At 37.1% G+C, this 15,097-nt stretch overlaps 3 protein-coding genes across 5 annotated transcripts in view; 1 reads left to right on the top strand and 2 right to left on the bottom strand.

Annotated features, from left to right (window-relative positions):
- Window positions 1–884: 884 nt before the first annotated feature.
- On the bottom strand, window positions 885–9,892 carry eif2ak2 (eukaryotic translation initiation factor 2-alpha kinase 2). 2 transcript variants are annotated; one of them, XM_036547058.1, is made up of 20 exons: window positions 9,796–9,892; window positions 8,951–9,069; window positions 8,703–8,838; window positions 7,801–7,955; window positions 7,487–7,610; window positions 7,308–7,378; window positions 6,958–7,116; window positions 6,062–6,194; window positions 5,657–5,715; window positions 5,460–5,556; window positions 5,038–5,072; window positions 4,742–4,781; window positions 4,546–4,622; window positions 4,133–4,252; window positions 3,486–3,611; window positions 2,557–2,761; window positions 2,156–2,299; window positions 1,822–1,923; window positions 1,214–1,276; window positions 885–1,025 (listed from the first exon to the last, which is right to left on the bottom strand). In XM_036547058.1, exons 2-20 carry the CDS (start codon window positions 9,055–9,057, stop codon window positions 885–887), a joined length of 2,094 nt encoding a protein of 697 aa, XP_036402951.1. In that variant the 5' UTR covers window positions 9,058–9,069; window positions 9,796–9,892. The 2 variants fall into 2 exon arrangements, with proteins under 2 accessions (XP_036402951.1, XP_036402952.1); XM_036547059.1 differs by having other exon boundaries at window positions 5,463–5,556.
- A 704-nt stretch (window positions 9,893–10,596) lies between these two features.
- On the bottom strand, window positions 10,597–14,562 carry gpatch11 (G patch domain containing 11). Its single transcript, XM_036547108.1, has 8 exons — window positions 14,397–14,562; window positions 13,765–13,991; window positions 13,535–13,576; window positions 13,150–13,270; window positions 12,727–12,817; window positions 11,649–11,762; window positions 11,376–11,457; window positions 10,597–11,161 (listed from the first exon to the last, which is right to left on the bottom strand). Exons 1-8 carry the CDS (start codon window positions 14,444–14,446, stop codon window positions 11,106–11,108), a joined length of 783 nt encoding a protein of 260 aa, XP_036403001.1. The 5' UTR covers window positions 14,447–14,562; the 3' UTR covers window positions 10,597–11,105.
- A 270-nt stretch (window positions 14,563–14,832) lies between these two features.
- heatr5b (HEAT repeat containing 5B) overlaps window positions 14,833–15,097 on the top strand; it is a 30,261-nt gene continuing 29,996 nt past the window's right edge. For both annotated transcript variants that reach the window (XM_036546388.1, XM_036546387.1), the window contains exon 1: window positions 14,833–14,881. The gene's annotated coding sequence lies outside the window, so the exon portion shown is untranslated. The remainder of the gene's footprint in view (window positions 14,882–15,097) is intronic.

Here is a 15,097-nt window from a genome sequence, read left to right as displayed (position 1 = left end):
AGAATTTATTACATACGACAGGCAAAATATTACATATTACATATGACATACGACAATGACAGACAAAAATACAAACAAGCAGTAACAGTATTAAAAATCCACTTAAAGTCTCATTCAAAACAAGCAGCATAGATTCAGTACAGTCATATTTAATATTATTTAACAATATACTCCCCCTGATTTCCTATTTCTGTCCTAGGCTGCAGCATGATTTCATTATATTAAATTAACATCCTCTGTTATGCTATTATAAAAAGAGAAAATTAATCTAGTGAACCCAGTCACATATGTTTGATTTAACATGAAATACAGGGAAATAATTCATGACATGATATTGGTGGTGACTGGTCAATAATGGAGTGGTTAAGGAGGGGAAAAAAAGAAAATCACAAGAAAAATCAACAATCCCATATTAACTCCATGGCAACATTCTCTAGAAGGCATGAATTGTTTTAAACTTAAAATGTGAGCTAAACAAATAAGACTTGACCAATCAGACACTAACCTAATCTTTCACCCACATCCATATATGGTCAATCACCCAGTATTCCATTTCTTAACAAAATCAGAATTGCACATTAAAACTTCCTTTCAACATGGTTATACCTGTTCATTAAAAAAGCCTATGGGATAATGTGGCAAAAATCTGCAAAGTGCTTCACACTGATGCGCAAGTGCAAGTTCATTAAGTACTGTCATTAGTATGAATAGATCTGAAAGGTTAATAAAGATATGAAGATTACATGAGGATATTATCCACATAAGCCTTCACAGCAATACCACTCTGAATAGAAGTACAGGTCTTCCACATTCCTTAAGTTAAGTATCTGCAAAGGAAACTACAACATCACAAATGTGCATTCTCATTTTTCTCTTTTAGAATCCTACACAGTTCGGTTGGAGTCTTGATTTGCAAGCTGCCGTTTTTTCAGGTTAGTGCAGTATTTGATCAGCTCTGAAGAGATCTCGGAGGCATCTGGTCTGTCTTCTGGTTTTTCAGACAACATACGCTCAATGAGTTTATGCTGAAACACATACACAATAACATACATTGGCTCTGGTTTTGAAATAAAGGCATTTGATGCAGAATTAACATTTAATGAATGAATTAATTAAATTAAATCTAGTTATGTATAATAACAGCATCTCATTTCATCACCCTTCTTGTTAAACAGAGAAAATTTCACCATCATATTAAAGACATGCATGTTACCTCGAAGCGGTGCTGATTACAGAACCGGGATGGAAATGCGTGTCCTCTCACGTCTTCCCACACCTATGAATAGTATTCATAGTTAAAAACCATAAAATTTCAGTCCAACATGAATTTAGAGACTGACATTTTTCATTTCTTTTTTGAGTTCTGAGTGCTGTTTAACCAGACCAGCATGATACTACAAGCATTTCATATAGTTTCATTTCTTAATTTTCATACATTGTTATTGAAATGAACACAAAATGGTATGAGAATCAAAATGTTGAATCAGAAGTAACATTTGTATAGGTGTAATGCTTGAAGCTAAGGTTAAGGTGCCACTATATACAGTACATTACATTTCTCCAGGAAATACATTTGAATGGCTAGCATGCATAAAAATTATGGAACTGATTGGCCAAAATGATGTAACATAACATCTGAATGCCTTTCAGAAACATGTTTGAAAATATGTAAAGGGACAAGGGACAAGTAAGAAGAGTACAAAATGGTAAGTGTATTGTTTCCGTGCACATAAACACACACTCATAAGAATTAAGACAAAGAAAAATGAAAGTACTAAAGTAATAAAATGAAAGTAATAAAATTATTTTTGTTACACTTACTTTTTTCTTTTCATGTGCTGTTGTAAGCCTCCAAAGAAGTTCGAAGTAAATCAATCCCAAGGCAAAAATATCCACTTTTTGGTCATAGATACTCTGGTTTATCTGTCAAGACATACATATTGAAAAGATTGAGCTGAGCAAACAAAAAAATAACTTCTGAGGACTCCTGAAAGATTTTAATAGTAGAATTTTTATTTGCTTTGGTCTCTCATTTCTGATTACATAATAATTATCCATTCAGCTATAGTATTGTCTATAAAACCAAGATTCTGTAGTTGTCCTGAAATACATAATGGTTACTGATACAAAAGTAATGTCAGTAAGCCTCCATTACCTGTTCAGGGCTCATGTAAGACCTTGTTCCAGTTTTTTTTGTCCTCTGGAGCAAGCTTTCATCACTGTCACACTCAGCAAAGGTCGCAAGCCCGAAGTCTCCAATCTTTACTCCTTTGTCATTCCCAAACAGAATGTTTAAGGGCTAAAGCAAATGACACGAATTGATGTATATTTGTGTACATTCAGTTCATTCATCAATCATGCAAACACACAAAAAATATTTTTGCATTTAATACTAAAAAAAAATAAATTTTTACAATTAATATTTTAATCATATATATATATATATATATATATATATATATATATATATATATATATATATATATATATAGGAATAACTATATAATTTCAAACACAGTTCCTTAATCACAGCACCACACGTGCCATCTTGCATACCTTCAGGTCTCTGTGGATGAGGTTCTTTGAATGGATGTATGTCACCCCCTCAACTATTTGCCGGAATATGCGCAGGGCGTCCTTCTCCCTTTTAGGGTCCTTGTCACGATCATGATTCTTCTGATTAATCCATTCTCTGAGTGTTCCCTCTTCACACAGTTCCATTTGGATATACAAGTACTGTGCAGAGGAATTACTGCCAGAGCTGATGACAAAAAAAAGAAAAAAAAAATCCATTCCAACCTGACCTCACTCTCTTAGGTATGAGGTATATGAATACTCAATGATAGCAACTAAATTGCTGTGTCATGCAAATGCATGCAGATATGCCAATTGTGATGCAAGTCCAAAACTGAGAAAAATTCCAAATTGCACTTAAGCCCATTGTAACTTATAATTCCAGCAAGGGCTGTATAGTGACTACATGAATACAGTGATACAAACAGTGAAAAAAGAAAACGTACTGTCATTTAATAGCCCCAAAAACTGTTTTTCAGGAACAACTTACTTTCCCAATATAGTATGGATCAGCCATGAGCTTATGATGTTTTATTTCATTGTGCATTAACAGATTTCACATTAAATCATGAACCATTTATAACAGTTTTTTTTTAACTTTACTATTCCCAATGACACATTAAATATGTTTCACTCTGTCGATGTCTGCACTAGCATGGGAGCTCCGGGCATGAGGAATGTAATCCTTGGTGTCCTGTGATACTCACGCATACCAAGGCAGCTATTTTTCAGACTAAAAGTCTCATACTCCATAAGGAGGATACATGCACCCTCTCAATGTTGCCTGAGCAAAAGTGAAAAGAACACCTGAAGGGCCTAATATATGTCATCAACTACTTTTACCTAACAAAAGCAGTTGACGATGTGTAAAGTCCCTTAAATTGCGAGAATAGCAAACAAAATTGCATTACTTTGTGCTGCTGTTGCCGTCAGAGGATTCACTCTGATACTTTGTGTCTTCAATCCAAGCGGTGTAGTAGCGAACTATATGGGGGTGTTCAAGCTCTGCCAAAGCACCAACTTCTCGAAGAGCTTTCCTGAGAAAATTGAACACAAAAACATTTACTGCCTGTAGATGACTATAAATGGTTAATGCTTTTGATACACTATCGCTCACTTTTTAAAGACTGACAAGCTTTGGGTTTTTTTCATTGATGTTCAGTTTTACATAGTACAGTAAGAAAGAAATCTTAAAAGATGCACCACTGCTAAAATATTCTTAAAATGTGTATTCACCCCAAAATACTAAACATTATAAAATACCCAATATCACAAATGTATTGAATTTGCTTAAAACTATGTTTAAAAAATATGTTTAAAAGACTTCATTAATTAGCCTGGAGTGTTAAAACACTGTACTCTGGGAGTTTCCTGACTGTATTAGTACATCTAGTAATAACTAAAGAGACAGTTGTAAAAATTAATGCAAACTGCAAAAAATGGCAGAAATTTTATTCTATCAATGCATGGTAATGCCAAGACAGCAAAATGATCATTTAAACCACTTTATCACAGTACAGAGATGGACACCTACAAAAACAGCTGTTAGCGTACTCACTTTGTACTCTGTACGATCTTCACTGCAAAGTATTTGTCTTCAAGTTTCCGTTTTGCCTTGAACACATTGCCGAATCCTCCTTTCCCAATTCGCTGGATTGTGTCATAGTCGTGTAGAAACCTTAACAAAAGTGTTACCTTCTGGATCCGACTTTTTTTTTACTGGTGTGTCACGCTAGCATTATTAACAGGTGTATTATCTCAACAAGCAGAATATTTTATGATAGAGGATTAGATTGTATGTTTAAAAGTGACCCATTAAATAAAAATGTCTTACTTTTTGTAATGAATAAAAAACTGATTTCAGATTGGTAATACATTGTACATTATAGTAATCAGGAAGATCTTTGTGGAAAATGTGAAAACACAGAGCTACTAATTACTGAAAAAAATGACTACATCTGTTGCCCTTACCTTGAGTTCGTAGGCTGGTTGGTGGTCTTTCCTGTTGATGTTTCCAAACTGGCATTCGATGGAGAAACAACCTTTTCCTTATCAATTAAAGATACACAAAAAAATATCTCATTTTTTCCCTTTATAAACAAATTTCTAACTACATGTCTATGCACAATGGACCAAGAACTAATTTTGTATCCTAAAAATGAAATACCTGAGAATTCCTGTTGCCCATGAGAAAGGTTACTGCCAATCTAGAAGTAAAGCGACAATGGCATTAAATAATATTTTGTATTGTATTTTGCTCACAGTTGTTTTAAAGATAATCATTGCAAACTAAAATCCATCCTACAATATCTGGAATAATAATAGAAGGAGAAGCCAAGTGATGCCATTACTATGGTTGAATGAAAAATGGCTGATGATTATTGATGATGATGGTTGATGACATAGTAAGATTTTAATTACAAAACGACAAAAAATAAGTTTCAAGGAGAGGATTTTTTTTACTTTCTCTTGGGTTTGACATCTGCAGGAGTGCCAGCCTTTCAAAGGAAAAGAAGATAGACATCCATGAGGACATTGGATCGGACTGCAATAGTATTACACCCTCCGCTGCTTTGGAATGAGACCTTTTTCTCAAATCTCAAATTTACAGCCATAAATAAATCCATAAATAAAAACCATCTGAAGCAAAGCTTTCACATGTAATAACAGATTTAATCATTCATTTCAGTGACTAAAGATGTACAGAATTAAAAAGAATTAAAAAGTGTAACAATGTGCAAAACTCTTTCCCTGTAGTTAACGATGAAGCGCCTCATTTATTACAATGAACGGCCCTGATGGTTACACACATGGGCTAAAAAAATGAAGCCACAATCATGATGTCATTCAATGAATTAGAACACTGATTCAAATCTGGAGCTTACCACCTTGGGGGTACTGCAACTGGATGTAGCCTTGAAGATAATGGATTCACTTGTACTTTCAGCCTTTCTGTCTGATTCATCGTTATCTTGCGAATCACTGAACAAATAAGATAAATAAAATGTTATACACTTTCCATCCACTGTGTTTCCAACACAATGTCTATGAGTCACTTGTACAGTAGTAGTCCACACCTTACCGTAAACTAGAAGAAGTAGATGATGTATTGCCATCTGAAACTGTTGACCTACAAGATACCTACAAATGACAAACAGAAAACAGAGGAAAATGCAGAAAATTATTGTATGCCTAATATGAACTGTATTACTTTCAAACACTGGTTCACCTTTAACTTCTGACATACAGTACATTATTGCACACTTGCAGCCAAGCAACTTTTTTTTTTGACTGAATCACTCCTAAATCGTGGCAATGTATCATCTAAAAACTAGGCGCACAAAGGCCCACAGAGTCAGACGAAGACTCAGAGTCTTTGCTTGCTGGAGCAATGTTGGAGGCCAACAGTAGGATGTGTAAACCTGGGATCCAGCGGCACCCTGCTGTGATTCCTGTACAGAGCAATGGAGTAATGGTGCAGACCTACCTGGCTGTTCCAGTCAGTCTCCTCCTGTAGGCTTTCCCAGGCGAGCTGGGCGGCATTCTGCTTTGCTTCCTTAGCAGTCTTCCCCTCGGCATGAGGGTATTCTTTTTTATTAATGACCACTTTATAAACAAATCTGTGGGAAATTGAAAAACAGTATTTGTATTTAAAATATTGTAAGGAACTTAGTGATATGATCTAGGGTGTTGCCTATATCTTAAAAAAAAAACATTTCAGAATCTTTTTCAGGTCATTTGTGGGTTGGTACAGCATTCTGATACTAGGCAGGATCCTGTCTAGTAAGCTCTTTTCTATCTTGTGCTCTTATACTTTGTCATTAACTGTAAATCAGCTAATCATAACTTACAGAAAAGTTGGAGTTCAGCAGTCACTGACATTAATGAAAAATGAATGAGTAATGAATTAAGTAACACTTTTTAAAACATATAACATAAAGAGAGAGCTTAGTGTGGAAAACCTGAATCTAGGCCTAAAGTTCCATGTAAATTCTTCATTTCCTACCAGTCAGACTCCATAACTCTGTACTTCTTAATGGTCTATGCACTCATGCATATAGTAGTTGAGCTTTGTTACAGTCAATGTAAAGAAAATGAAAACAAAAAACATGATTCGTATCAGCACATGTCCATTGGCAACTGATCCTGTCTCAAAAGTTCATTGGGGATTTTGAACCCAAGTTTTATTGAATGACAAGATACATTTCACTGGAAAGCTGACAATGGAAAGGTCAAAATTGTTATTTATATAGAATAGGTACTGTAGCCCCTAATCTGTATACATATCTAGGCTTGTCCTAAACTAGGTCCTTGATGAATGTACATTTGCAGAACTGCCTTAAGGAGTTAAAGAGTAGTTTTATCTCATTTATGAATACTTACACAGGATTGTGAGCCTGTCCTCTCTTTTCCACCAATTTATAGTCATGTACTAGTTTTGTTTTCTGGCAGTGGGTATTCAGATTTCCAATATAGTTTGTCTCCTGCTTAATAGATGATAGTTCCATTGTTGACGTCAAAGTAAGATTATCAAAGTTTTCACTGGATAAAGAGAAATAAACAAAATAACAAGTAAAAATGTTGGCATGTATATAAGTATTCCATTCATACTGCTATCCAGATCTTTGGGGATCTGTGGGAATCTGTGGTGAAATATCAAACTACTGTGAACTTCAAAGTTGATTAATTCCATCACAAACCTATGAAAATGAGTGGACAACTGATTCACCTACCAGAGAGGAGAAACACTTGAACTCATCATGTTTTTTACAGGTGTACCCTCATTGTGGTTTTCATCTATCCCCTTCAAAAAACAGAGCAATATCTAAGAAACAATTTATAATGCTATAAACCTCACCCACCCAACCTTGTGCTGTTTGTTTGTAATGTATGTATTTAATGATTGTCTTACATCTGTGGTTTGCTCTCGGCATAGCTCCTGATACACAATCTTTGCTGCCTCCTCCTTGGCCTCTTTTTTAGTTTTCCCAAAGGCCTCTGGGAATTGCTTTTCTCCAACAACATAGCTGCAGCACCTTATAGAAAGAATTAAGAATCATTAGTCATTATAGCAACGACACATTGCATTCAATTTTACAGCAATAGCCAGAATATTGATGTCTCTGCATTCTTCATCACATTTAAGTCAAAGAAAGGTGTCAACAATTATTGTTTGACCTTAGCAAACAAGTGTAATCCCTGTTATGTTAATGGCTGGAGTCTTACTGTGTGGTATTGCCTGGGCCCATTCTTGCAGACTCTATAGGCTTTATAGACAGCCTCATCTTATGGGAGTACTCATTGAGCCAGCAAACATAGTTGGCTTGTGTGATAGGTCTTCCAAAGGAAAGTGGCGATGGACATTCACGTGGACTGGTCACCTGCACGAAAGCATGTTGAATATCATTATACAAACCAAACAATGCACATACTTTTCCTCAGTAAATTAAACTAATACATTCTGCCTCAGAAGTGTTGTCAGCTGTGACTGATATGAGTACAGGTGGCATGTTTTTGGAACTCACTGAAGAAATTCTACTCATGTGCCCAAACAGAACACCGAAACAAAGAACTATTCTCCGTACATTACTACAGTAGGTTTACCTCCACTTTTTTACCAATACTTTTCATGTATTGGTTGATTATATACACCCCTGTGCAAAAGACCGGACACATTCAGGAGTTACAATACATGGATGTATGTGTCTCCTCATATGAATGAAAAATTTGCCACAGAATAGTGTTATTGCATAAGAATGAAAACAATGAGTGGAATAGCCTGCAAGATTCAAACATCCAAAAACCTGTCTAAAAATGAACAACACTCAGAGGCAGTATTTTTAGTTAGAGAAATGAGACAAGCATTGAACTGACAAAAGAGCTGGTTTAAGATGTCCTAGGCAATCCATCCACAGTGTTGTGATCAGGATTTGTAGCACTAAGAAGACCTAGGTGACGTAACTGTAAAAAACACCAAAAGGATGTGCAAAAACCAAATGCATGCAAAAACAAAGTTTTAATTTCCTTATGCGTGATTTAACAATGTTTCATGTCCAAGACCTCTCCACAGCAGTGTATGTAAAGGCATCTAGTTCACAAGATCAACCCCATCTGACGGTCTTGCTTACGGAATCATTCTGCTGGACCGATTCTTCCATTAAGGCTTCCAAGGCATTTTTTGCCGCATTCTGTTTAGCCTCTTTCTTGTTCCGTCCAACTCCATCAGGATAGACCTGATTATTCATAACAACTCTCATAGTGAATCTAGAAATGAAAAAGAATGGCTCTAAGTGATTAACATGCCGTTTATTGTGTAAGTGTTCTTTTAAAATACTTCTTCAGTGCACATTAAGAATTGCTCAGTGTCTTAACTTACGTCCGACAGTGGTCTGGCCCTTCTGTACCGACGTCCTCATATCTCAAATTCAAGCGTGCTTTCTGTGCATATTCATTTAGCCTGGGAACATAATTTTGCATATCCATAGCCTACTCATCCTGTTAATGAAATGCACACACGTATGTACTGTGGTGATTAGGGTTGTTAGGACCTTGCAGAAATGTACTATTGTCACTGCACTGTGAAACAGCACACTGCAATTATAGACTGCCTCATTACAAAGGGAAGTAAGACACACCTATCACTATACACACGCACACACACACACAGATATAGATAAATTGCCCATCTTCGAGGATTGCTGTTGTGCAGCAATCTGGCTGCTCAAAATGTCTTTCTGTACACACACACCTTTGGTCTCTACAGTAAACCACAGGCTTTTATGTTAGTCATTGTACTACTTGGTATTTCATTTGTATTTTTTCCATTTGTATATTTCATGTCATTCTGAATTACTAGCTTTGGTAACTGGATCCTGTGATCCATGTGATCGTTATGCCAATACAGTGCACAAATAAGATGGCACTGGTGTGTGTATGAGTACAAGTGCACAATGCATACTGTACCATTGACAGCTTTATGGATTACAGTAAAATATTTAATTACTACTGGACAGCGTCAATCATATTCATCTCAATCTAGCCAGTGAAAATGGGTGATATTCTTGTGCACTTATTACAATTGGCCCCGCGCACGTAAAATCATTATAGTGGTCACCACAAACAACAGAAATGCGCAGTGTTGTGAACACCAAAACGCATGAACATTAAAGATATGAACGCCGAAAAGAATTAATCATATTTGGAAGTCATTGTTGTACGTACCGTGGTAGGCTACTGCTCCGAACTGGTACCTCTTGCACACACAGTTGTACACGACCCTGAAGTCGCACAGTGAATTTACTTTCGCTTTGCAGAGCAAAGTTTCTATTTCCCATTGAAGACGTCATCACCAAAGATGGCGACTGTGCCGGTTGCCGGTAAAACAGGAGAATCCAGGATCACATACTGTAGCATGGGTGCGTGCGCTGATAAAGACTGTTAATATGTGACATTTTGAACATCTCAAAACCATTAAAATCACATTTGTCGGCACCGTTCGTTAAACGCCATTTGCCTATATTAAGTAATTATAGTAATGATATTCAAACCCGCATTTAGCGGCAATTGCCTCGGATTTGCCGGTTAGAAACTCCAAGGATGGGCCACAATATTGCATGTGAGCTAATAGCCTACTATCAGCAGGCCATTACATTTATATTTTGTCGTCTATCAAACGCTTTTAGCGAGAGCATTTTATGAAGAAAGACAACAATATGCTTCTAACAAGGCTGCATGTCAGACAAACAGTACACCGTTCCAGCATGTGTCAGGCCATTACACCGTGCTGAATACTTACTGTATACTTAGATACAATATCATTTACTAATATGTCTTAGGTTTTATTATGTCTGGATGGCCGTGCTCCCTTTACCAGAATAAACACATATTTAAAAAGGAATGTACAATCTTCGCCTTAATCTTTTACTTTCATTGTGCATCTACACATTTCTTAAACGTATTTCTAAAAAGTAAGAAATATTTTAGTAAACCACTAACACAAATACAAATAAAACAAAAACACCATTTTCAGTCGAATTTTTCAATGGTAAAAACATAATAAATGCTGGTACATATGTGAAAGAATATTCAAGCTTGAATATCCTGCATACACGATATCACAGCAACAACAACTTCATCCCAGTGTCCTTTTCAGAAACCTCGAAGAAACAACAACAGGTTCAAACACCATATATGCAAAGAGTTGAGATCATCAGATTGATCTCTACTGTACCCTTACAGGACATTATTGTTCTTAGCATGGGGATTTATTGCAGATGCTAACCTTCATTGTGCTGCCCTTTAGATATCCATTTTCACAAGGAAAATCCAATTTTTATTTTTATACAAGTTGATTAAACTTTGACAGTGGTTAATTGTGAATTCTTGCAGTTGTGAATGCCTCCTTTTCATTCACAAGGGTCTCCGCATCACTTTCAAAAGTCAAGTTTCTCTAGTCCCAGGTACATGTTCTCCATGATATTCTGCAGCATCTGCTGCGTCCGTCTGAAGGAAGTGTTTGTGATAATTCTTGCTCAGTCGTGGTCTGCAGCTGTGTCACCAGGACAGTTTGATGTCAAATCCTCCTCATCTGTAAGGTAGAAATGCCAGCACATGTGCAAATCAGCATTTACAGAGATGATGCAAAGAACTCACATGCAATAGCATTATGTGCGTGAAGCTGAAAGGACAACAAATAACTGAATTTCTTAGAAATAAAAAAAGAGTGTGTGACACCTCAGCTGTGCTATATTCATTGAGGAGCATCTTTGCTAAACAATACATCTTAGTAATGAAGCACTCACCATTGTATGTGGTCCCACACCATATGCAGTAAAAATGCACACCTCTTAAATATGATGTCAGAATATGCAACTTGTCCAGTGGCTGGGGAAAAAAAAAAGAATAAAAGAATTTTAGTGCTGGCAGATGCAATTTAAATGATTCAGCCATTTCCACTATTGCCAGGTTTTAGGACAAATGCATCAGAGAATCTGGTACCCACTTCAGATGTGTTGTACATAAGAGCATGTACCTGAGAGGGTATAGATCTGTATGAAAAATAATACAGTACTCACACTAAGTTCCTCTCCTTCATCTTCCTCTTTATTGTCTTCAGCCTCTTCATCATCCTCCTCTTTGTCCTGTTCAGTCACTGGCCAATACCAGCCCTCCCTTGGAACAGTGATGCCCTGATTGTAAAACGAAATGATAAAATAGACATGCCTTCAACAAACATCTTAGAGAATTGCTGTGAAAATCCATATCACTGTCATCACAATACAGCTGGCTAACATGACCTTTGAAAAAATAAAAAGAAACATAACTGAAATTAAGTAGACTGGCAAGATTGCATTATCATACCAAAATATGCCTTTTTATTACTATATATAAATGCCATCATATTCTTATAAATATGCCATCCTTTTATTATTATCCAGACCAGTTGCTTTAGAATCATGGATGGACTGAAAATGTCACTGCATGTAGTTGAATGTCTGTAATGAACCTGTGGTTTGTATTCAGGTGATGTCATCAAGGCCTGTCTACATGAGCTTGGGAGCATATGAGCTCATTCAGAAATGTAAGGAAGAGGCAGGTTTGTTGTATATTTGTTGATGTACCTGTATACCACTCCTGTTTGTGTGGCTGAAACTTATCCCCTCTTTAGGATTTATTTGTTGTTGTTGTTGTTATTGGCAACAGAGGCAGTGGTTTGTGGTTTTATTTTATTTTGGTTATAGTTATACCATGTGGGTCCTATGGCATTGTAAAGGCTGTCTGCAGTGCATCTGTGTTTAGTTTGCTTACTGTACACTGCCTATTTAGTTGGCTTAGTCTCATTATTTTATTATTTTTGTCAACCTCTTCATTGCTTTCTGACCGTCCTTCTCTCCTCTGTCTCCAGATAAATTTTGTTATGATACTTCTCTAATTGATTCTATATATCCTAAATTATAAATCCTCTATCAGTAAACTAGCCTGGTGGGTTATACGCTTCCTGCCAGCGCTGAGAAACCAAGTAAGCTTTGTAAGTGGTCTTTTGTGCTTTAATATTTTAGGCCAAGAAAATAACTCCAAAACTGTTTTAAAACAGCCGGATTCTTTAGAGAGTTTGGCTGTTACAATATTTTTGCTGCGGTTTGTATTACTGACCCTCTGGCTGTCCAGCTGCTCGCAGGCGCGTTGGCTTCTCCGGAGGTCTCCCTCAGCCTGACGTTCCTCCCTCTCTGTTCTCATCCTGGTTCTGAGGTGAGCATATGAACAGTCTCAGATACTTCTCATCACACATTAACGTCAGCAGAACGGACCTCAAAGACGACAGTGGCTATGTATCCATTACACTACTTGCACATAAAGGCAGACTCAAGAGTTCAATGCACATCACACTTGTATCCACTAAACCCGATGCTTTTTGCTTTTCTATACTGGCAATTGCCCATCAACCCACATTGTAGCACTCAAAGTTAATAATCTCTGACAAATGTTACTTTGTTGAAAGGAAAAAAACACTCAGATCAGCATTTCCAGACACCAGCACCCATCTTAAGCCATGACAATGTTGTATGTTTGCATTACCTGAAGTCCTCAACCGACTGCTTCTCAGCCTGCTTTTGAACCTTCACTTTTTGTCTGTAGTGCTCAAGCTTCTCCTCAGCCTTTCTCTTCTTGACTTCCTCCATTCCAATGCCTCCTCTGTCTAAATGATTGAAAAACATGTCTCCCAGTTAGCTAAAAGGCACCCAAATTTATGTCAAATTTCATAGCATGAGTCAGTCTTACAGTGTACCTGGTAGTGAATAACAAATCTTGTAAAAAAAAAAAATCAGTGACAATGATCCCGTTTATTTTTTCTAATGTTCTGATGGTTCAGTTCTTATGGTCATGTCACAGCTGGTCAGTAATGCTTAACACTAGTTTTAGCACCATCTCTCAAGATTTGAACAGCAACAGCAGAACGTACCTGTTTTGATATTCAGAGGAATTGGTTCAACTCTTCCTGCCCCTGTAAGAAACACCAATGTTACAATTTTTCTTTATGCTTTCTAATTGGACATTTACTGTGCCCAACTAACATGTTAATAACATAATGATTATCAATAGGGAAAAGACAAAAGAATCCAGTGATGGTTTGAGCCCACGTGTAACACATGGTGTTATATTTCATCCAATAACAGACTCAGCATGACTTGCCTTCTTTCCCAAGGCCTTGGCCTGCCTTGTAGCCCATCTTCTGCAGCAGTGCAAAACCTTTGTTTTCATTGCTGATGGAGCTGTGCAGTGCAGCCTCTCGGCTCTCCTTTTCCTGCTCCTTGTAGGTCTTCTGTCGGTTCTTCAGGTTTTTCTCCTTATGCAGATCTTCTCTCTTAAATGCTTCCTTCACCCGTTTCAACATAGGTACACCTGGTCTCACTTCCTTTCTGCCAGCATGAAAGGGGAGACAAAGGCAGAGAGGATATTAACTATTATCACAGAATTACATAGTGCTCTGTGTGAGTGATACACAGATACAGAAAGGGGTTTCAGTACAAGGATTAAAAGTAGCTAAAAGTTATTCTCCACTTCTTGCACACTACACATGCACACTAAAAGCAAAACGACGTATGTTCAGCCCTTCAATTGCATCACTTTGATGATAAAGGTCAGCCAACAATGATGCACATAGATATGACTGCTACGTCACATTAAATGTCACTGGACTGCTAGCTAACTAGTTCATGTGCAAACATTATCAAGGCACTACATTCACGTTATTTTCGAGATAACAAACATTGGCTTGATAGCAAGCAACTGAAAGAGAGTTAAGTGAGTATATCACATCTTACGTCTGTTCCAGGAACGCGTCGGACATGTAGTCATCTTCATCATCAGCCATATCGATTATTGAATGACAGAGTTAATTACCACGCTTGTAAAACGCTCTTTGCAACAGACAAATTAGTGTAAAGGCTCTAGCTTGCCTCTTAGTTCAATACGAGAGTAGCTGGCCCATTTGGTCCTTCACCTCTCAAATCGTAGTGTTACGCGTTGCTACAATCCAACGTTCCTTAATTTACAGTTTTGATTTATTTGTTTTTTAATTCACTGTTGCATTTCTATAAAACAACATTGAAAAGATTCATAGCTGTTTAAATGGAATTATTAGAATACTCTGATGACATAAGGATACTTCATAAACTTCTCTCATTCGTGTAGCCCCTCACGTCGCGGGATGTTTCTAGTCGGAATAATTTCGTTGTCACTTGTGCTTGACCTAGCTGACGAAAGTGGTAGCAGCCAGCTAGCAGACATCGAGTGCTGGACGAACAGGGTAGGCTAAGCGCAATTTGGCGTTGTAATTGTGTTAACAGCCTTTATACGTACCATTATCAAGCTTGTGTGCTGTTTTGAAGTACACCTTATTTAAAACGCTCTTTCCATGTTGTTTAAAAAGGGGCGAATCGAGTTTAATATGTTAGCTTGCTAACATTAGCAAGCTAGCTAGCAAAGAGTTGATTCAGACGCCGAGCAGGCTGCGCTAGCTAAG

Source organism: Megalops cyprinoides, chromosome 15 (genome assembly GCF_013368585.1).
Source record: "Megalops cyprinoides isolate fMegCyp1 chromosome 15, fMegCyp1.pri, whole genome shotgun sequence".
NCBI lineage: Eukaryota > Metazoa > Chordata > Actinopteri > Elopiformes > Megalopidae > Megalops > Megalops cyprinoides.
The sequence above is the reverse complement of the archived record's forward strand: the minus strand, read 5'-3'. Positions and strand labels throughout refer to the sequence as shown.